The sequence below is a fragment of the Notothenia coriiceps genome, unplaced genomic scaffold, assembly GCF_000735185.1.
Source record: "Notothenia coriiceps isolate Sejong01 unplaced genomic scaffold, NC01 NC01_scaffold00000339, whole genome shotgun sequence".
NCBI lineage: Eukaryota > Metazoa > Chordata > Actinopteri > Perciformes > Nototheniidae > Notothenia > Notothenia coriiceps.
In genome coordinates, this window is record NW_011333040.1 from 3,846,925 (window position 1) to 3,871,164 (window position 24,240).

The 24,240-nt window shown below is 41.2% G+C and overlaps 1 protein-coding gene across 1 annotated transcript; it reads right to left on the bottom strand.

Moving 5' to 3' along the window:
- Positions 1-4,095: 4,095 nt before the first annotated feature.
- On the bottom strand, positions 4,096-19,839 carry LOC104950199 (myosin-9-like). Its single transcript, XM_010776688.1, has 3 exons — positions 19,651-19,839; positions 5,280-5,611; positions 4,096-4,122 (listed from the first exon to the last, which is right to left on the bottom strand). Exons 2-3 carry the CDS (start codon positions 5,604-5,606, stop codon positions 4,096-4,098), a joined length of 354 nt encoding a protein of 117 aa, XP_010774990.1. The 5' UTR covers positions 5,607-5,611; positions 19,651-19,839.
- Between the last annotated feature and the right edge of the window lie 4,401 nt (positions 19,840-24,240).

Consider the following 24,240-nt stretch of genomic DNA (forward strand, 5'->3'; position numbering starts at 1 on the left):
GTTTGACAAGGCTCTGGGTCCGAGTGCGAGCCAATCCTCGCGGCAGACCCGAGACCTCAGAAAATCTGACTCGCCCACATATTGTCTCACTCTCTGCGGACCATGTCTTTACAACCCCTCCCGTCGTGGTCCTTACGTCGACTACTACCATCCTCCTCGTTCTATGTGTTTTTCCTTGTACATCACCTCAATACCCTTTTCTTATTCCACTTCTAAAATTAATAGTTTTTGGTCTTTTCTAGTAAGGATGGAACTCTATGCTATCTATCCGGCCTGAAGGCGTAGCTAGTAGAAGTCAGTTTTCACGTCGTCCCACCTCATCATGATTCATTTCCTTCTCATGTTAGTACTTCTGAGAATCTCTAACTTCCTCCCTTCCTTCTGACTATTATCTTTAGTCACGACTTCTAGGTACTCGTAAGAGTATTAAATATCTTGTATGGTACGTACGTCAGTTCTCCTAGTGTTCGTTACTCTTTAGAAGTATTATAGTGTGTGGATCATGAAATCTTGTGTCCTAAGCTAGGAGGAGAAGTGTGTGTGGTGTGTGTGTGTGTCGTTGGTCAGGAAGTCCAGGAAGCGAAAATAAGCTACTGCAATTTTCTGTCCTCGCTATACCGTCCTTCTACTCTGTTGAATTGTTGTGTGCACTCACTCGTTCGTCAGATTTATAGGTTATTAGTGATGCATCGATGTGGGACTCATGTGGAAATGAGTGGACGAAGTGTTAGTAGGAACAGATGTGTGTGTATCTCTTTATGTTGTACTAAATTTTTAATCAAGTTACTGCTTTAGCTTCAAAAACCAGACTATCACAATTCCGAGGACCTTTTTATCTCCAAGAACACCGATTAATCTGCGGTACTGTTTATTCTGTAAAACAAGAGTTCTGTATTTAGTTATATGTAGTATTTATGGGGTGACCACTTAAATCTTTTCGCACCACGATTGATTCACAGGTTTAGTTTACTTATGTTGTGAGTAGTGTCAGGTTGTTTGTGTGATAGTCGTGGAATCGATGCATTAATCCTACATTTCAGGTGTGATCGCTCGTGGACACGATATCAGTGGGAGCTCGCTCTGTCGTTGTGCGGGTTGTGGGTATGCGGGGTGAGATGAGTACTGCACCGCAGTGGCTGTTCGCATACGCAGGAGGTGGTTATGGTGGGTCCGGCTGTCAAGGACTATAGAGCGCCGTCGCATAGATAGCATAAGAGAGCTCCTGAGACAACCAAGGTTCTCTCGCCTCTGGTACGCAGCGTGGATGTCTCGTGTTTTAGTGCTGTCGCCTCCCTATACAAGTACCGAGTAGCAACGGGTAAGACTCTTATGCTATCAACTTCTTCGTACCAGTCTTATTGTTGTCTCGGCCATCCGCTCGTCGCTCGTCGTGTCGGCTCGCGCTCGCTGGTGTGCTCCGTTTGTTGTGTGCGGTTAGATAGGGTAGTCGACGTTGTGGTCGATGCTCGTGCTAGTCGTGTTGTTGTCGTAGCTCGTGTGCTGTGTGCGCTGTCACGCTCTGGAGCGACGAGGCACGGCCATAAGGGCTCCGGACTGGGAATTGGTCTGCTGCTGGATCCGGGTGTTGGGTGTATGTGTTTGTGTGGTCGCGCTCGTGTGGGGTAAGGTATTGGTGTCGGTCCGTCGTGCCTGTGTGGCTCTAGGTCTCTCGCTCGTCTCGCTCGCTCGTCTCCGTGTGTGTGCTTGTGTGTCGCTAGAGTCACAAGTTGCTGAGAGTGTGAGTATGGTGTGGCGCGCAGATCGCGCAATCTGAAGACGTCGACGTAAATTGGAACACTGTGTCTGTCTCTTACTGTTATTGTTCCTGTGTTGTTCGTGTGATGGTGTTAGTGTATGTTGTCGTGAAATGGAGTCGGTCTGATGTCGGTAGATGTACGATGATGTGTCGTTGTAGTAGGATAGTGTCGTGTTCGTTGGATTGTGTTCGGTGGGAGGTCGGGCGTGTCGAGATAGTGGATGTCTAGCTGTCGCTGTGGATGTTCACTACGGCACTGCGCGAGTGGTCAGGTGTGTGGGGTGTTATGTTACATTGTCTACTGTGTGTGTATATCGCGTGCACTCTCATGAGAGGATAAATATGCACCGCTCTCTCATGACAGATGCTTTCCGACTGGCGTGGTCGTAGTCCGGTTAACAGCTGCCTCTCTGTGCGCGAATACGTCCGGTATGTGTCCTGCTGGGGTGTGTCGTTGTGTATGGTCGTCTCGGGAGACGTCGCTCACTCTCAGGTTGTGTGTTTGTCTCGCTCGTTGGTGCTTGCTTGTGATAGGGTCCGTTGTGCGGTCTAATTATTGCCTTTTGGTCTGTGGAATATCGGCTCTCCTGTTGTTCGCGATCATATGGATGTGTATACGTCCGCGCGACCGTCTCTATAGGACTTCCTTAGTTGTAAAGTTGGTGTAGACATCCAGTTGAGAGTTGTGTGTTGGCATTTTAGTTCATCGCGATTGCGTTAGTTGCTGGGGGGGGCGGGCGTGTAACAGTTTTGTGTCTGGGATTCGGCTAATGTCACATGAGCAGTTGTACTTCCTGTATGTAGAAACCTACTGTATACCTTAGGTAAGCTCCAGAACCGTTCTAAAGAGCGAAGTTGTATTATTTACGTAATGATTTCCTTGTGGCTGTAGTCCGTCGTCGCGCTCGTTTTGGATTATTGAATTTTTGCTTCGGAACTTTAATACTTTAGAAATCTCTCGGAATTTTGTAGTTTTCGTGGTCGTTTTCCGTTTTTTCACGTCGGTTAATAAGTCAACTAAAATGGGGTAGGGCGTTAACGTAAAGTTCGGGGTGCGTCGATATATCAACTACATGCCAGTTTGACCTCGACGTGGGTCTCATTGGGATGGTCAACTAAATCGACGACATCTCGACGACTCTTCGTTTAGACCCCGCCCTACCCCCCTCTTCTCGCCCGACTAGCCGGTAATCAATCGAACGGAAAGTGACTGTTCGCTCCCCTCGTCGTTGATAAAATTTATTGTCTATAACCTCGTGGTTAGAATTTTACAGTCAGACCGCTTTCCGAGCTTGCTATATCACTCCGTTCATTTCCTCAAAATAAATTTTACTATAGGACATGATGTTGTAGTAGTCGCGAGTCTTTTCTTGTATGCGTGGGTGTAGTGACCGCTGTTACTTCCCCACTTACTGTAATGATTCATACGTAATCTATATATCAGTCTCATTGAGCCTCGAGACAAATAACTGGAGAGGTTTCGCAAACTGGTAGCAACTAGTAGCTAGAGTTTCCGAGTCGAGAGGACTTTCGATTTTCGATAAAATTTACACCTAATTTTGGTTGCCATTGAGAAAAGTTTTAAACGGGGGGGGGGGGGTCGCGAGGGTGGGAGGGTGGGCAGGACAATAAAAATCTTGAGGCGTTCTAAACCCCACCGATTCTCTCACCCCACTGTCCCTCGCACCGCGTGACTATTCCATCGATTATGGCCGCAAATTTCCGTTTTCGGCGGGAGACGAACTGACGACGTCCCACGGCGACAAATTACTCCCCCCCGACTACAAACCGCCTTACCGCACCAGGCAAATGTCCTCCGCCAGCCCAACAAAAAAAGGTGCCGAGTAGAAACTTAATTGTTATTGTCTCTATTTTTATTTTGTCGACGTCTCTTCTTGAAAGGAGTCACGCCATTCATCTAGTCCCGGTCGTGCTGTCCTTAGGTCACCTCTCATAGAGTTAAGACGGGGTCGTGAGTCTGCTGTGTGTGTGTGGTGTTGTGTGTGTGTGTGGTGTGTTAGGTGTGTGTGGTGTGTGTGGTGTGTAGTGTGTGTTGTGTGTGTGTTGGTGTGTGTGGTGTGGTGTGTAGTGCTGTGTGTGACGGATTGGTGGTTTAGTGTAACGCACTGACTCCGACAACAGGCCTGTGTTGATATGACCGGGTCACACTAAACACAATCAAAGAGACCAAATCACTCCCAGCCCCACCACATGAGGATAAAAAACATTAATTATGGCGGAAGTAATAGCAGTTGGAACACATTTACATTCCATGTCCATCGATGCAAAAGAAATGGACGCCCATCCTTCTACTTCTCTAACTATTTGTCTCACATCTCTCATGGTGCATTGTTCCCGGCAGCTTCCTGTTTACAAGATAACTCCAAACACAGGGAGAGCAAACAAGACGGGGTGCAGGGGGGAGAAATGCTCGCATATTTAACAGATGTCAGAGTTTCTTTGCAGTGACAATTTGCGTATAATGGTTTGTCTTGAACAATGGAGCCTAATGAGATAATTAGGAGATTAAATGGTTTGGAGACAGGCCATGACAGATTGTTTTCTTTAAGCCAGAGGGGAGTTTGTAACAATTAAAAAGAAAATTCTTCAAACTAGGGCTGGGCTATTCGGGGAATATCAAATATCACAATATTTATTTGGAAATGCTTTGATATTTTCACCATTGTGTTGGGCTGACTATTGATGCTTTCACAAAGTAGTCCCACATTGAGATCTTTGATAAATTATCATTAGTAATCCAGATATAATGACTTGGTGGTTAAAGATAAGAATTGGGAAAAGACATCCCTTTACTGAGATGCAGACTTAAAACTAGGAAAACACACCACTTATAGAATAGGATATGCCCTAACATTCTAATACTGGCCAAATTTAACTGACCCATATATTCATCCCAATTACAGCAACTTCCAAAATCTAAGATCTGATGAGTTAACATTTTACCACATCTAGTTTCCTCGTCTCAAAGTCAATGGTTTCTGGAATGTGTTTTTGTTTAGATGCATGAAATACGGTCTGTAGAGATTTTTTGTTCTATGACAATAAATATGTCAGTAAATACCCCACTGGTGAATCTAAAACACCGGTTGCTAACAAGTTTCTAACTGAAACTAAACGTAATCATGCGCAACATAAGCCACCTTTAGCTTAGCGGTGGGGACATCCTAAACACGTGTTGCCACAGATGTTGTTTCTGCTAAATCAAATGGTAAAATCTCATTGGCTTTTTGTCGTTGGAGCCGTTCAGGGTCAGGCTACAGAGCAGAATCCAGATCAAAAGCACGCTGAAAGCTCTTTGAGCAGGTTTTCTCTCACTGATCGTGCCGTTATGTTAAATGCTTGTTGTTTGTTTCTCATGTGTTGTGCTTGATATCTGTCTGTTGATGTGACACATGGAGCTGCTGTGATGCAAGGAGCATTTCAGACTTGATCTGACCATTAAAGTATTATTGTATCGTACAACTCCATTACGATTGTGCACCCTTGAAGGCTGCGTACTCACGTATATGAGCCCAGAGTAGTATCTCTCCTTCAGGTTGTGCAGCACCGACGCCTCGTTCAGGCAGGTGAGCTCGGCCATGTCCTCCACCTTGCTGAACTTGGGCGGGTTCATCTTCTGGATGTCGTCCTTGTTGACGCGGACCTTCTTCGCAGAGTCGGCCAGCTCCACCACGCACTCGTCGCCGCGCTCCTCCTTCACGGAGCCGCACTCGAAGCCCAGGCGCTCCGAGGGAACCCATACCAGCTTCTTGGTGGCCCAGTCGGCCTGAGCCAGAGGGTTGTTGACCGGGTTGCGGTCCACGTACAGGAACTTGTCTGCGGCCGACATGGTAGCTGTTTACAGAGAGAGGAAGGCAAGGCAAGTTTATTTATATCTTTCAACACAAGGCAATTCAAAGTGCTTTACAAAAATGAAAGACATTCAGAAAATGGCATTTTAAAAGCAGTCATTAAAAAGCAAAGATAATAAAATAACATCAAAATAAATACATGGATAAAAGTTACAGTGCAGTGTGAGATATGAATAGTTCAATTAAAAGCAGCAGCAAAAAGAAGTCTTCAGCCTGGATTTAAAACTAGTAAGAGATACAGCAGACCTGCAGGTTTCTGGGAGTTTGTTCCAGATGTTTGGAGCATACTAACTGAAGAGAGAGTGTTTCTTGTTAATGAAAATGTGTGTTGTCATGAACAGTAGTCAGAAATGTAGATATCAATTAGGGGTCCACAACTACCGGTAATCAAAATGTCTTTGAATTGGCAATATGGACTAGTGGAATATGCAAATCACAATGACATTTTTGGTAACTGAAAAATATGAGAACACAGGATATGAAATCCTTGTTTTGTACAGATCCCCTTTTCACAAACAAAATGATTATTTTTAATATATTTTTCAATAAAAATTCCAAAAAGTTATCATTCTCCTCGATATTGTGAAATCATAATGCAATATCAGGCAAAAATAATTGCAATTACTTATTTTTTCTGAATTGTTCAACTCTAAATATCTATCTCAAACAATATTTAAATCTAAGGTTTGATTACAAGTTAGATGATTTGTAATGTGTGTATATTTTCCAACCACTAGCCTCACTTCAAACAATTCGAATATGACCATTGAGTAACGTCCCATATGTATCGGGCCACACCCACATTCCTATTTTGAATATGTATGGGTCAGATGGTTGTGTACTGCCATCGAAAAGAGAGTGTACTTTGTAGATAACAAAAATAATTGATGAGAAAAACACATTAAGAACTGCATTGATCGCACAGACAGGAGATACTTGGGGAAACTCTGGTGCCAGCAGTTTGGAAACTGAAAGTAATGCATTTCCAATATACTCCACAGGCGTTTATGGGCTTAGTGAATGAAGAAATGATCTTGATTTATACAGCAGCAGAACCATCCAAGACGCATTGCAAACACACACTTATACAGGCAATGATGTCAAAGTAACAGTGCCTCTTCTTCACATTATATTTGAGACGTTTAAAATGTCCTATAATGCGTGCAATAGTGGCTTGGAACATGCCAGGGGCCACCAAATTTGGGTTTTAATATCCAAAATGTGTGGTTTCTTTTTTCCAACTGGCTTGCTGCTCCAGCACCCTGTGGAAAGCCTTGGCATTGCGACACGTCTTCAATAAAATCTGGCAGCAAAGCAGGCAGAGGGATGTGTTTCGTGTTCAGGGCCAGACCTTTGCTACCCTTTCATCTTCACATGCAATCTCTGAGGAATGCTCAAGTCTCCACTGATGGGATGTACGGCAGGAAGAGTTTGCTGTAGTGAGGACGGGTCGACATAAAACACAACCATGTCGAGCAAGGCTCTGCGATACTTCTTTTGCAAACTGCTGTGAGCAATAAATACAAATTCCAGTGGCTGGACCCGGGGAGGAGCAGAGATTTAAGATTATATTGCAGTTTTTCGGAGTGATCAAATAACTGTCTGCTGGTGGGAAGGCAGCATGTCTGTGTTGTCATTACCATGGTTGGTTGGGTATCTGCTCAGAAGCGGTTAGGGGAGGGGAGTTGGCTGTGGGTGATTTTGGAGAGATAACGAAAACCTCTGCCTGGCCCTTATCAACTAAACACTTCCAGGGACTAAACCCAGTAGGTTCATCAGGAAACAAAAGTCCCCTTTGTTCATTGCCATTTGCGTTTATTTCTTCCTCGGAGAAACCATAAAGATAAAGGATCGAAGCAGTAAAAGGCAAGATAAGAGAACAAGTGGGGTATACAACACCACTCATCATGCCCTTAGTCATTTACTGTAACCTAAAGAAGTGATGACCATCTGTAGAACATGACCGCATTTACTCAATTATTAATAGAGTGGTTTTCCTTAGTCACGTTCTTTCTGTCTCTCGTGATAGCCTTGGTCACGTTCTCTCTCTCGTGGTAGCCTATCTTTCGTTTCCCTTGTTTGTTTTTTTTAGACAGATTTCGGTTGTGTCAATAGAAAAAAAAACATTAGAATACATTCCTATCCCCTTACATGGATACTAGCTACAATCAATAGGTAGCAGTGGAGGTGTGTATTCACTAGGCAGCAAACCTTCCAACAGGCTTCTATAACCGTTCAGAAAGTCAATGGTTAATGGAGGCAATGAAGTGTGATTTGTACCGAACAAATATGTTTTCTTATGTCTGTAAAATACTGTACTAGTCGAATGCCGGAACAACTCTGCAACACCAAAGAAGTGACAAAAATCCCCTCCTGCAATTTGCATATTGAAACAGTTCATTTCACAAATATTTCTTTCCTTGTTGTGTTGCAAGACATGATGATTTGGGAGGCAACTACATAAAGTTTCTCATAAGAATTGCAGTAAACTTAAACTAATTGTTGATGTCAAATGCATAATCAACTACACTGCTAATTTCTTATACAACTACATCATGTAAAGGCATATACGGTAGACAACAAGCTCCGCACAAGCTGCTGCTCCTATAATACACTTCTGAAAGCTCCCACACAAAGCATGTTGTTGACGGGGAGTGCTGCGGGTTAACCCATATAGAAAGTGGCTAGACCAGTGCGACCAGTTTGGAGCAAGAGGAAGAAAGAGATCTGAGCCGACACACCCAACTACAGCGAGGGAAGAGACAATCGGGCAATTAACTGATCATGGTTTGCTTTCACTGACCGCGAGGAGACCATCCCAATTATAATTCCTACACGGCGGGAGAATGACAGTGTTTTCACAGCAGCACTAGGGTGGTTGGCCTTTTTTGGAATTGTCTCACCTCCAATAAAAAAAAATTAGTGACCACTGAGAGGCTTTTTTGCATAACAGCAGAGGTCAGGTTCAACCCAGCATAACATTTAACCGTATGTATGATAAATATCAGCTGGCACTGTTTCATATCTCCGAGAGTTTTTTGCGTCGCATTGTTGGCAGTGGGGCGAGGTTTCCGTGCCAAGTCTCTTGCTCAACATCAGTAAATAAATACTGCCTTTACACAACTCTGCAGAAGTTAGTTTAAATGCAGGAAAATTTGTTTAAAGAGCAGATGTGTATTTGAATGAATAGGGGAAAAACATTGGATTAACTTCGAGAAGGTCAACCTACAGGTCATTTCATAATTTAAACTTAATCTCCAAAAGATTCTTAATATAAGTTTACTATATTTTTTTCAAGGATAATGTGAGCGCTTCAATTATTATGATTCTCACTTATATTGCAAAACATAATCACAATAGTCAAAAAAAGTTTAATTTCGTTTCCAATTTTTCTGCCCGAACAATCAAATAAATTGAACTGACCCATATATTCATCCATCTCCAACTTTGATCCTCAATATCATCAACTATGCTCCTGACAAAATGCAGTCCATACAAACAGCTTTCCTCATCTGAACTGAAAAAAAAAAGTGTCCGACCCTTGAGAGCAAAGGGAAGAGGTTGCTGCGTTTAACAGGGTTATGTCGGCCCCGTCTGTTCCGGCACATTAACCCCGAACTGTGAGAAAGAAAGCAGAGCGAGAGCCATTCTTCTCATGACCCCTGCCTCCCTCATGCCTCCATCAGACTGCGCTACAGCTGACGTCCATCACAGCTACACCCGCCTCCAAACTCATCTCTAATATGGACCCCATCCTGAACAGAATGTGGGGCAAATTAGTCCTGCTTTACCTCTCAGCTGGCACCCTCCGAACACCCCCCTCCTCCTCTCTGTTGATGCAGTCTTTTCAGGGTCGCATTCCTCCCGTACTCACCCTTTATCAGGGAGCAGCAGCATTCCTAACATTTCTCAATGCCTGCCCCCCCCTCCCCCTCTTTACATCTCTCAGACTTATTGTATGGCTTTCCTTCCCGTTTCCCCCTCCCATCACACCGGCAGTCATGTGTGCCTTTAGGAGTTTCATCACTCATGGGAGATCAGCATCATCTGGCAGTAGAGCTGCATGCATCGAACAGACCTAAGTGCTCTCATTTCCTTTGTGTACGTTCCCATGATCCTTTAAAATTCGCTGCATTACTCGCTCCACTACATTGGGATAAGTTGGCCTCATGCTGGGTTGAATCCGAGCCATGGCTGATGATAATCCCGGTAGCTTTGTTGTTTGGCAAAAGCAAGAACAAAGAGAAGAACACGCCTAAAGATGAGTGTTGCTAAGGCTCGTTTGCTTTTATCATTGTACTCGAGGTGCAGGTATGCATCATAGACGCCATAAAAGAAGCAAATTAAACATTTCTAACAAACACAGACACCATCTGTTGCTGCAGTCTAATGGATTAAGCGTGTATTGCAACTAAAGGGTTGTTTTCATTACCAATTAATCAGCCAATAATTTTTCACATTAATTGCTTTGAATGCAATTACCTTTAATTAAAAGTCCGCCTAAAGATCATGTCTTCAAATAAGGGCTGGACAATATGAAGATAATACAATATTTTGGACCAAATATTTCAATCGATAGGGGACGATATTGTAGTGTTGACTATCGGTGCTTTTTAAAAATATTTATTTTGATAAATAATCGTCAGTAATGAGGATTCATTGACTTTGCAAGTAAAGGCAACGAATAGAAAAGCTACAAGTCTGAGAAATACAGAAAATGTGATTTACTTTAGTGTAACACATTTAAAAATGCAGCACAAACTTACAAAAAACTGGGATATCCTAAATGTATACAGATGGGATACATCGTCACATATCACAAAATCAGTATAACCCAACTTCAAATGATATTATCGTCTCATCAATAGGGCAAAACCAGAAAGATATTGATGATAATCAATTAGAAAATCGGTAATAGTTGGTACTTTTACATGATCAATATTTACCCATTACTTTTCTACCAATCAATTCAAGTTCAAGGTACAATATGTGTAGTAAAGTCTGTTGATATCTGCCTCAGTCCGACGCTTGCCACAGATAACTCAGTGACACACTTCCAACCACCTCTCCGGAGAGTAGCTTGAGGACTAAAATTACACCAGAAGCTATTCTAGGTTGCGCTGTTCTATATTGAAAGTTTAAAAAAAAGAGGGATAAAGAAATCGAAGGCCTTTCCCTTGTGTAGGCGGAGGGTTATAGTAAGACATGGATGTTGACTTTGAGATAGAACAGTGTGCATAGAGGCACCCCCCCCCCCCCCCTGCTTCCCTGGCTCAGATTCCAGCCAACTCCATAATCCCGTAAGAATCAAGGCTTCTTGTCACTTTGCAAGACGCTCGGCTGTGAAAGCATCCACTATCTATTCTGGCGAGACCCATTTACGATGAGATTAGCTGGGAGATAATCATAACAAGGATTACTCATTAATTGAACCCATGGCACCTCGAAACCAAGCCATGGGCCAAAATCCTTGAACGTTATCAAACCTGACAGAGGCACCGGTAAAGGATTAGGCTGTATTCTAAAAAGGCCCAAATGAGAAACATACCTCACTCAAAGGGGGTTACGTTTTCTTGCATTTGATATTTTGTGATTTAGGAAAACAATGGCCCTCTTGGTATTTTCTAATGATGTACTTATTCATTGCTGCAGTACTACTCTATTTTCTGTAATCAAAATAACCATATGAATACAGAGTTAGCTGTGTTCGGGAAAAGCAGAACCATCAAATAAATATCACAAGGAAGAGAGGACCGAAGCCCGTTTTAGAAACCAGACGCGAGGCCAGAATGTGGTTGAACAGAGGAAGTGATGCAGTGGCCTGGACTTTGAGAAAGAAGCGTAGGAGAAACCAGGATAGGAAGGGGGGAAAAAAGGAAAAAGCGAGAATTGAATGTCCTTTTTAGTCCCGGTTGTCCCATTTGGAAGGCGCCTCGACCTAGGTCTTTATAACATTCAGGCCATACATCCATCAGTCGGACTCTGCCTTTCATTCCTTTCCACCTCAGTGACTCTTCCTGTAAAAACCAGGAGTCGAAACAACCTCTACCACTGCATGACCATGTGAAGTCAAACCCAGCGAAGGGAACCTATAAACCAGCTGTGCTGTGTTGACGGCCCCATTGACAGGAATATTAATAGAATGCCTGAAAAGTCAATGACGCTGCAGCACCAACTGCATCCCATCACAACATCGCAGCTGGCTTTGGCCGAGCCTGTTGTCGGCTTCCAATGTTTATCTTACTCTTTCCAGCAAATACTCCCAATCTCTAGCTCAAGTGTCAGGACTCTTGGGTCTTGGCTTGGAAACTGTAACCCCCCCCCCCCAACAAGCGAATGATTTACTGACTTGGAGCGCATTTCTCATGAGAGTAGCTTTGTTGTTTGGCAAAAACAAGAAGGGAAAATGAACAGGCAAAAAAAACTTGGGTGTTGTTTTAGCTTGCTTTGTTTTACCATTATACTCAAACTGCAGGTAGACGTGTTGGTCGCCATTAACACGTCAACTGAAAACCATCTGTTGCTGCATTCTAATGGCTTAAGCATGTATAGAAAACAGAGAAAAATGCTTAAAAAGTCATCCTCGAAATGACGTCTTCATACTGTCAGACGATGCTCAATTTGAAACCAAGGAATGTTAGGTACTTTTACAGGATTATCTATATACAAATATACAAATGCAGACACTATTTTAGCTGCAGTCACGTCACGTAGTGCAACCAATTTTCATTATCAATGAATCTGCCAATTAGTTTTAAGATTAACAAAATGATTGAAAAGTCAACCTCAAGGTGACTTCTTCAAAGTGTCTTTTTGTCCGACCAACAAGCCAAAACTGAAAGATATTCGGTAAACAATTTTTTGAAACTAGGGAATGTTTTGTACTTTTACAGGATTATTAATTGACAGTATTTGCTCATACAATTACTGACAATCAACGTAACCTTTCAGCGATATTTTGGCCAACCCCAAAAGCTATTAAGTAAAATCAAATTGAAACATTGTACTTTTAAAAAGGAACGCAACATACAGTATTTGCCCATTCATTTTCTGACAATCAATTAAGAGTTTCAGCTCCAATTTGGACATTTAGCAGTCTGACTCACAAGCCTGCAACAGACACCTCACATTTCAAACTACCACTCTCCAGTTTAAGTGTCAGGACTGTTGTTTCTTGGCTTGACCACTGTTAACCCCCTCAGTCCACTGATTTACTGACTGAGTCTCTTGAAAGCGAGAGTGGGTGCCAGCCGCGGACTGGCAAGGTACCGAGTCAGTCAAAACTCATTATGGTCTCACACGTCAGTACTTTCCCTTTCTCCCCTTCGCCCTCCTTCTCTAGAAGTGGGAAGGGTGGGGCAAGAGGGGAAGGAAGAGGAAATGACAAAGTAAGAAAACTATTTTGCCATTTGTGGAACTTGTCGAGTCTTTCGAGGAGGAGGGAAGGTGGCGTTTCTCTGCGAGCACACGCTGTGAGAAGCAAATTAGGCCCTTGTTGGAAAATAGCTGCACGGCATGACAGACACTTTAAACAGTACTTTTCACATTCCTGCCCGACCGGGATCCGATTTCACTCTGATCTATGCCATCTACCATTTACAACAGGAGGCGCCTCGAGATGTTTGGACTTAATCTGCATTACTTTAGCCCCTTTGAACTGTATGTCCATTTCTTTTAGCTTCATATTTCAAAAGTGTTATCAATGGGAGTTAGTGAACTACTTCCTGGTTTACACAATTCAAAAGGTAAATGTCATTGAGGCCAATTTGAACTTGGGTGTTGGTCAGATAAGCACATTATGGTCCGAGTCATAGAACAAATTCCACATCTATCATTCAAACAGCTACCCAAGTGCACCATCGAACACACGATTGACTGGTTATTTGCCAAAACAGAGCAGATACCGCACTGCACCAGAATGCCCTTTTACTGGAACACTCCACAGTATTGACTTGGATAGATAGGTGGTTACGTAAGCGCCAGACGGTGAAAGAATGCAGAGGGGAGTTAAGATACACATTTCAATTTGTCAGCATTGCTTATTTTCTGAGGAATGCTAAACTGGCCCGGCCATGTCTTTTATTTTTGACAGAAGCAGTGAAATAAATCTAAGATGAAGTCATCCCATCTGCTCACATGAACTTAAACTTTTTATCCTATCACCAGACAATGATACTTCACCCTTTTGGATGACTCTTCTTGACCTTTACATCACTTGTTATCTCTACCTAGGGCACTCATTCTCATCAGACACTCAGTGACATCCAAGTAGCCACATGTTAGTCCCACATCCTGGACATCTGGTGTGCAACACAATTCTGGACTGACATGGGAATAAACCGTCAAATGGTAGACAGAAGACTCATTACACAGCATGTTTCAAAGTTCAAAGTGCAAAAATTAGTGTGCAGAATATGTGTTGTGCAACTACTTTTCTATGGTATTACATGGCAGGTGTGCAGCTCACACACACACACCCACAGACACACAACCACAGACAAAGTCTACTTCCTTACTTGTACAGCAATACAACCCAGTTTTACCGCAAACGCCTCAGTCATAAGGGGTCATTATGGGGTCTCTGCTTCTGAATAAATGCATGACTTTACTTTAAAATATCATTTGGATAACCTGTACAAATGCATTGCTGAGTTACATCAACTAAAACTGAACAATAATATATGCTCATACGATATAAAATAAGGTTTTTACGTCATAATCGTGTCCTCAGGTAGGGCGATTCAAATACGAGCACTCTTTAAAATTGGCTTTGAAATATAATTTATTAGTGCCTCTCGTGTTCAGTTCAATGTCAGAAACAGGATATTTTTTTGATTCAACAAGCAAAGTGATATACTTTAGCAGCACTACAAGTAGCAGAGAAAAAACATAAATGCACTTTAATATCGGTTTCTTGCATTATTCAACCCTATAAAAACATCAATAAAGAGACTTCCACCTTCAACTATTTTCTACAAGGAAGTAACGTGGGGAAATTCACCGCCAAGTGCTGACTATGACTTCTTCTTAAACAAACAGGAAGTTGGTTCATTTAACCTCCACCGCAGAGGTCGGAAATCACCGATCGAGCATTACCTCATCACTGGTGCCACAAAACAGAAAGCTGAATTATCTGGAGAGCCGCAAGTATCCGTCACAAGAGGCCAGGTCAAAGTCTGTGATCAGAAATCTGAACAAGGCATTGCTTTAATCCGAGTCAGAGTGCAACCATTTCCTGCTATTGTTCGGCCCTCATTGTAACCTTACAGGTGCTGTGAGGGGGAGGATGGAGGAAAGCAAGACAAACACAGAAGAAAAGAGGCAGGAGGTGGGGGGGGTCGAGGAAATGAAGGAACACAGGCGGGAGTAAAGGGCACAGAGAAGAGGAGGCCAAGACACAACGAGGAAATGTAAGAAATAAAACGGCAGCGAAAGGAAATGGGGAAACCCAAAACACACTGCGCAGATCTATCCTCAGGCAGTCAGCCCAACCGTTCAGACTGAGGACACTTCAACATGCTGTTCAACTTGTTTTGGACTTTTTACTTGTAATCTGTGGTGAAATGCTACTACGTTTTCTAGTACTTTAGTTCAAATTCAGGGTACTTGTACTTCATTTGAGTATTCTCACTTTGTGCTACTTTATGATTCAACTCCACAACATTTTAGAAATCCATATTGTACTTTTTAGTTTACTACATTTATTAGACAGCTTTAGTTAGTAGCTACTTTGCAGATTCAGATTATTAATGCATTAAAGGAGTCATACCTCATGAGAACTTTTGTAATCAAGTATATCTTGCTACTATTTTTTTTACTGTTGTATTCTTACTTTTACTCAAGTAAAAAGATCCAACTCTTTCGCATCAACAACTTTATAAGAAAAAAAGATGTTATTATTATTATTATTATTTACTCAGTGAATTTGAGCCAGTACGAGGACTATGAGCCAGACTCTGACCACATAGTGAGAAAAGTCCTGATCAGCTCTGCCATGGTTAATGGAGGATCTTAACAGTCTCCGCTCTGACTGGAATGTGTTGCCTGCATGAATGAATCTCAGCTGACTGTGTAGGAAACCAGGAGAAGCATGACGCTTCACCGCCCAGCAATCATCCACGACATTTATTACTAGAGTTAAGTATGGCTAGAAAATGCCTGAGCGATATACTCAGAAAAGAAACTGGGGAAAGTCCAACTGGAAGCCTCCTTTGAAGTGTTAACATTATGTATTTTGTTGAAGAAGTTGGCGGACATTAGGGATGCAACCGACATTGTTTGTTGTTAATGTTTCATCTCAATACTGTCTTCATTGATATCTTAAGTCAATACATTTTTAAGTGGATCTTTTTGTCCAAACACTATTGGATATATATGCCATTTAAAACCATTAAAAGATTATAGGAACCAAAACAGATCCATATTTGGAAAGTATCTTTAAGTAGCACTAGAAGAAGCCTGAGTGATGTACTCGGAAAAGAAAATTGGCATGGTGCAACTGACATATTGTACTTTATTGTAGAAGTAGTTGGCGCAGATTAGGGTTGCAACCAACGGCTCTTTTTGTTTCTGATTAGTCTTTCAAATATTTTTTTAGACTGAAATCTAAATGCCAAACAGGAGAAGCACATGCCCAAAAAGAAGCCTCGCTGAAGTGTTAAAACAACATGTCTTTTCCAAATAATAGCACAAAAGCCAATAACATTCCGTTAACAACCAACTAAGAAAGAAAACAAGAAAAGCTTCACATTTGAAAAGCTGGAGCGAGTGAATTCTTTGCATATTTGCTTTACAAAATGACCAACAATTAACCAATTATCTTTCCACAAATAGTTTCAGTTGTAGCTCAAGTTCAGCAGGTTTTTAAAAGTCTTTCCAGCCTGTCACCCTAAGGGCTTCTCTCCTCTTATCCTGACTATCTGAACTCAACGCTTGATTTAACCTATAAATGCAGTTAGAAGGGCACAAACCTAACAGATAAAAGATTAGAAATGTTTGACATCCTCGAGAGTTCATCCCAATAAACATCCCTGTGTTGTGTGTGTGTTACACGGCCCTCCATTTGATAAACTCCTTTTCTAAAAACACACAATCTTACCAACTACCTTCAATAAAACCTAGAACATCCACAGGCATGTTCCCTTGAGACGTTGTCATATTGGGAAGCTTGAACAGCCTGGGCCTCTTGTTCACATTTTAAGATGTCTGCGTTTAATTTGGCCTATCCAACAGTACACACCTCTCCCGGGGGCCCAGAGTTTGGACATTGCTGACACACGGCTGAAGGAATGTAACGATCTCTGCAGGGGTCTTCATAACACTGCTGTAACTGGCACTACACGAGAAGAACTGGCCTCCAGAGAAAGCCATTGCACAATTCATTACTAGAACTTGATTTATGACTCGAGGTACAACAACAGGATATGACATGTGTCCCCCAATGTGGCCCTTTTAAGGCTACATCTGATATGGCTTTCTAAAGCACACAACATGGAACATATGACTGCCAACAAAGTGCGGTTTGTTCTCCGATATTGCAATAACTTTTTCAGCATGAATAGTCGTTTGCACAATCGCTGGGGAAACAAAATGTTATTAATTGTGGTGAGCGCATACTGTGTTTTTAATAGCTTCTTGGCATCAGCTGATTGTAAGAGTATGGTTATGATTACTACAAAAAAAGTGCCGCTCACACACACACTCCTACCAACACATCACACAATGAGAAGCAGGTTTGGGTGCCCAGTTTGACTGCAGGTAGAGTTAATGCATGTTTTTTTGTACTAAACCTCAGTCAGAGCCTTTGCTAGCCTCAATGTCAGCAGGGCGTGCTAGCATACCAGAGACTGTTTGCTTACCAGAGTGCAAACACAATGATGTGCCATCAAACAGAGCAAACAGCAATTGCGCAGACAAAACAAACAGGTGTGCACAGTGAGAATGTGACACTTTTTACAGATCTGGAGAAAGTCTGACATATTTCATAAAAACATGAAGTGGGTTAGCCGAGACATGCATTGGTATTAGCCTCAATTAAAGGTTAGTTTCCCGTTAATGGGTAACACTGCAATAATCAGATGTTATTCTAACGGTTTTCTTAATGTTACAATAAGTGTGTACTTTGTCCTACTCATACTGTGATTTTGTTTGATCTATATAGTTATTTCACATTTGCTTATGTAATTATATCAGTACAATATGATCCCTCTTTGAAGTTCTTTTTGTTATATTTTCTAAATCCGGGGTCTAAAAGTCAATGGTGTCTTCAAAGTCTTTACAGCCATAAAAGGCCACTACTACATTTAAAAATGACTTGGCTTGATATTGATATATTCCATAAAAATTGCAATACAAAAACATGCATGCTGCCTGTTCATCAGAGTTGGCCACACTGTAATTACAAGACAAACTTGGTGATTTCCAGCCTGGCATTCTGAAACCTGGCTGATATCAGAACCAGTGCCAATGCATCATGCACCCTAGGCTTGGAGCAATATGCATGCCAAATGTTTTTTGTCTAAACACTTCGTAATGTCAGGCATTCAAAGGCCACATCCAAAACGTGTTTTATGAAGGGTATTTTTAAAACCCACACATTTTCCTTTTATATTTCTCGGGTCCAATATTGAGCTGTATGCAAATGTTTTACATTCTTATGCAACTCTGTAATATGTATTAGTCATTTTGGGTGGTCACTCCTCACTCATGTTTGAAAGACTCCATGGGTGACTAAAAAAAAATATATATTACAAGTAAGGACAAACAAATATTTATATTACATTTTCAGAATATCCTCCAACCCTTGTGATTTTGTTCAATTAAGAGTGCACAAAAGGTCAACAACTCTGATTATAGGAAGTAGTAATTAGATGTTAAACCTAAGTAAAAGTACTAGAATCTAAATACTAGGTACTTAAAAGTACAAATATTTATTAAACATCATTTTAGTTTTGCAGCAGGTAGAGGTGGAGCTCAATGTAATGACTTTTTATATCACCAGGTAAATTAATCCATTATTTATTTATTTTAATCATAATTCATTCATTTTTTTTTTAAATAATGGTATGAACCTGCAGAGTAACTAATGTAGTTAAGTAATGCAGAGGAACCAAAAGTGCAATATTCGACTCCAAACTGTTGTAAAGTAGCCTCGAAGTTTAAAGTAGCACACAATGTCAAGTACAGTACTCGAGTAAATGTACCAAGTTGCTTCCCATACTTTCAACCAACTGGTCAAAGCAGTATCCAACTAAATCTGTGACACAGTCAAATGTATTTGCTTGGGGGCCCATTGAAACCCCTTCAAAGGCCCCGGTATAAGCATCGGGGTTGAACAGAAAGAAAAGTCAGACATGCAGATGACCCGAGAAGAAGCACAGCGCCTTTTCCTTTTTTTGAAGTCCACCGGTAAACCAGTGACGTCATGCCCGCGAGCCAGACATATTACTGGCCACACACAGCGTCCGTTTCCCACCAACCGAAAAAGTTTAACCACAAATTATGAATACACATTAACTCATCCGGTGTCCAATAAGGGTGCAATTACTTAAATCTCATTTTCATCCAACTTGAACTCTTAAACAGACCCTTCTTTTTTTTTTTGCAACTCATTCACGCAAATCACTTCCTGCCACCACCAACCGTTATGGCTTTTTTAGTTTAACGGCTATAATTTGAATTTAAAAACGAACATGTAACTCAAATGTCACGTATGTTAGAGTCGAATACATTATATAATGTAAGTTAAGTGCTGTAAAAAAGTGAACTAAACCTCGGTAAAAAAAAATCTGTTCAGGAGGTGTCCACCCATCTGAAGCAAGGCACGTTTATTTGTATAGCACCTTTCAACATCATTCAAAGAGCTTTACAAAAGTGCAGAAATACATGATAAAATAGCATTTAAAAACAGTCATGAATAAGCAGTTAACTAGCCACCCCGTGCTTCCTGGTTCATGGCATTTTCATTGAATGAGTTAAGGAAAGAGTGCCAACATGGCGGTGAAAAAGTGTGCAAAGAATTACCTGCTTTCAGAGGGTTTCTAACAACAGGCTCAGTCAGCGTCGCCGTGAGTCAAAACTTGTGTTCCTGTCGACGGGTTCAGGCTAAACTACGCTGCTCCTTCTTCCTCTCTTTCTCCACTCCACTCGTTTTTTTCCTGTTCCTCTGCCCTCCCTCCTCTACTGGGTGGCTGCTCACTGGTTCGTTTCTCTCGGTACGTAGGCAGGCAGCAGCATGGAAGTATGGAGAGAGGAAAGGATCCAGCTTTTAAAGGCGGGACTCCGAGAGATGCTAAGTGACGCATGAAGCTCAAAATGATAATAATAATTTACAGGAACAGGATAATATACATTACAAGTAGCCTATTTGCCATTTATGTATTTATTTATTCTATGAATGTATGAGAGATTATTCCAGGATGGAGACATTATTTTTTATCTACCCTTCATTGAAGTTTTTTTTTTAGTGTACAGTTAATTTAATTTTGGGAAATGTCGTATTCATACAAAGAAATGGGCTGACTCCAAACCCAATTTTTGAACATTTTTACCAATTATTAAAACAATATAATAGCACTAATTAACACATTATGAATAGAAAGGCTGATTTTGCATTTAAAATATATTTTAATATGAAATGTATTTTTATTTTTTTTATTTTGTATGTAGAACTTTTTTGGCTCTGACATTATTTGAGTCAGAACTAATTTATTTTTTTACTTTTGGTCACATCCCAAAATAAATTCTCATGTGACCCTAATCCTCTTCCTTAATTACTTTATATGTCTACCCCTGGTCTACCCCTGATACAAAGAGCAAGACTAGATACATAACAATAACAATGAGTACAAATAAAATAAGTTATAAAAGAAACAGAAAGCTTTATATCACAGAATCATAAAACATTGAAACAGTGATACCAATAAAATTACCCCAAAGTCTTTAATTAACTTTTAGCCCTGCTGGCCTGGAAACTAATTTAAAAGCACACATTTTCCCCACCCAATTATTAAATTTGGAACAACAGGAAGGTTCAATATAAAAGACAATCTCTATCTTATGAAAAATGGGTTGAAATTTGTATTTTATTAGCTACATTTTGAATTGTTTTACCAAGAATTGTAGAATAAAAATATAAAAAGTACCCGTATGTGGGCCCATAGAGCATGCGCAGTTGAGTTTTCCCTTAAGCCCCGCCTCCTCTGTCAGTCAAATGAATGGAGTGAGAAAATAACTCTGGATTCGGCTTTTAGAGCATTTCACAACTTTAAGACCTTAATGATTTAAATAAGGGCTATCAAAGTGTTCGTACTGGGTAGTTTATTTAGCTAAAAAAAAAAGTATCCGCTGATTTACAGACGTCTCTTTCCCAATGTAAGTCAATGGAGAAAAGTATTTGTGTATCCAACGACGTAATGGACTGACACCCAAGTTGTAGTACCGCCGTTTTGCCACTACGAAGATTTGCTTCAACTTGTGCCCTGTCTTTGGGCTTTGGTACTCAGTACTCAGTAGGATCCCAAATAGCCATGGGTGCGGTCCAGGAGGAGGCGGGACCTAAAGCGCATGTCCCGCCCCCTTTTAACCAATGGCTGGCTGCGCTGTGTTAAGCCAACACACTTTGGACCAATCAGAAACGCGGAAGAGTGACAGCAGCTGGGCGGGGCTTAAAGCTGAACTTGAAAGAGTGTAGGGGAGAGGAGGGAGGGCAGAGAGGGGCACAGATAAAGCTGTGTTTAATGAGAGAGGTATGTGCATACTAAGGATTTTTATGACCATATAAGTAGCAGTGACTCTCTGGATGGACTGCATCACTAGGGCCTCCCTAGTGTGTCAACAAGGTCTAGTCTGACCACAAGTCTGCTTTAAAAACAAGTCAGGATTTGAAGGTATTCTTGTCATATGCACATAAAGCTACAGTAGTTGTTGGCGAAAAAAGTCCAGAGCTCCTCCAACAGTGAAACATACAATATACAATATAATATACAGTAGAATTAAATACTCCTTATTGTAATAATAAACAGATATAATTGTCACGGCTGGAGGGCAAGGTGCAGGACCCAAATGCAGACTATTGTTTGAAATCCAAAACACTTTTATTGCGGAACTAGGCCAGGCAACAAATTCAAATAAATAAGGCAAGGCAAAACGTAAACATCTCTCAGAACAAAATCCTTCCAGCAACATCAAGAATCTCACAAAGACTAAACTAAATGCACACAGGATTAATCACACAAACAAGACACAGGTGAGGAGGGAGGAGAAAACACAGGGGCACAAGGTGAACACAATCGGGTAATCAGGCAGGAGGGAACACAGAGACAGGAAGCAACAGACAAGACGGGGGGCGGGGGTTCAAACTAAAACAGGAAAACAAAGACAGATCTACTAGACAGGACAAAATAAAACATGGACAGATCGTGACAGTATTTGAACAAATGTGAGGGAAGACTGTTCGATATATTTATGCTGTAAGGCCGCAGAATATCAAACAAATCCCACACATACTGACATGTCTGGGCTCATATCAGTAATGTGTGGTTGTTGCATCAAATACTCTCATTCCACCAACTAAGGAGTTTCAACTGTAACAAATTACCGGCAGTACTTTTAATTAACTGTAACTGTACACTTGCCATTATGTGATATTGGAAGCTTGATATAATCATAGGTATTTATCCGTGTTGGATTTGGTTTTCCGAACAGGGAGGATGTGATATGCTACTTAACAGCGCAAAGCAGTTTAGAGTTTTGTGTGTTTTGGCAGAAGGACAATTGGGCAGGATGGATATCGGCCCACAGGGCCTTGAACCTCACGCTGTTGAAGAGCTCATGTCACTGTTAACTATAAATAATGTCACCCTACTGGCTCGCTGTTTCCATCAAGGGAATTTTGTCTGACTGCTTCATGTAAACAATTTATGCTTGCTTGAGTTCTACATTCTGGAAAAATATTTGGATGAAATCTTGTGGAAGAACCTCCAGTTTCTGTTTACTGAAACACATAATCAGTTGTAATTATAATTCAGCAAACATGTGGAATTGATAATGAAATACTCTTGTACTCAGAAAGATTAGATTAGATTCAACTTTATTGTCATTGCATAGAGTACAAGTACTAAGACAAGGAAATGCAGTAGGCATCTAACCAGAAGTACAAAACAAGCAGAAAGTGCAGAGTTATTCATGTTGTAATACAAATATATACATCTGGGAGATATAAATACGAGTATACTAAAGGAAAATGTAGCAACAAACAAACACTTTTTTACAAATTCACTATAAAAACTTGTGTATAAGAATTGCACCTGTGCTTGAACTATTGCGCTAGTCTTTGACATGTTGCTACAACCCACCTGTGCACCTGTCAGGTACATGATTACATCAGGAGATATCGTCAGTGCAGTGTTTTTTTCTCACAGGTTCCTATCACTCAAACAGGTAAGCCTAGATTCAGGACCAGACATGTTGGCACTACATGGGAACCGCTTCAGGTGAGGATCTAATTGATGTGAGGGAGGGAAACACTTATTCAGCCTCACTTCACTCCTGACATGTGTTTGTATTGGCTTCTTGGAGAAGGCTCGTCTTGTTCTTGAGAACTGTATACAACAAGCTCAAGCGATGTCGAGATACAAAGAGGACTTGTTTATTTGCCACATGATGATCCAACAGATATCTACGCCACACACACAGGGGGCGTGTGGCGTAGTGGGTTGTCCGTAGGTGTTGGGATCAGGGGGTCACAGGTTCAAACCCCACTGCAGTCAGCATGTCGTTGTGTCCCTGAGACACTTCACCCCAAATTGCTCCAGTGGGGATTGTCCACAGTATTGAGTATTGAGTATGTAACATGTGATCTAATATCTGGGAAAAAATATGTTTTTGATTGGAAAAAGAAAGTAAAGAAGAGAAGGGAAAAGCAACACAAAAAAAGAGATGAGTTGAAATGATGGATGTCGAGGTGACAGTTGTGCGTTGCTGCTGCCAACATTTACTTACAAATATGGAAAAGTACAATGTGAACCTGTTTGCTTCAAATAAATCTGCTGGGATTCAGACTGGATTATCTGAGCCGAGTGGAACTGAAGCACAGGGCCAAAACCAGAAGAGAGGCATAATGGAAAATAATTATTTTTGCACTTTCTGAGTGATACATGGTTTAAAAAAATGTGATCTGTGCCACACACTGAGATGGAAATATGATTAAGTGCAACCATGGGTATATGCACCTGAAGAGGGTTCTCAAAGCAGTCGGCGGGCGGTACCTGGAAAGATGCTTGAGGCTAAACAATGTGAAAATTATGATTTGATTAAAAAAAACAAATTTTGAGTCAAACTTGAACACCATGATTAGCGTTTTAGAGTGTATAGAAATTATAGTTAGCAAGCAAAGAGAAAAGTATAACAAGTTAGCTAAAGGTAATTCATAAATAGTTGGCATTGTTATTTTTAAATGGTTGAAACGGATAGCTAAAGTAATGGAAATTGTTGTTATCTTAAAGGTGGGGTAGGTAATTTTGGAGGAACCAGCTCGAGTGCGCTAGAATTTGAAAATACACAGCCGGAACAAATCTGCCACCAAATTCTAGCGCACTCGAGCTGGTTCCTCCA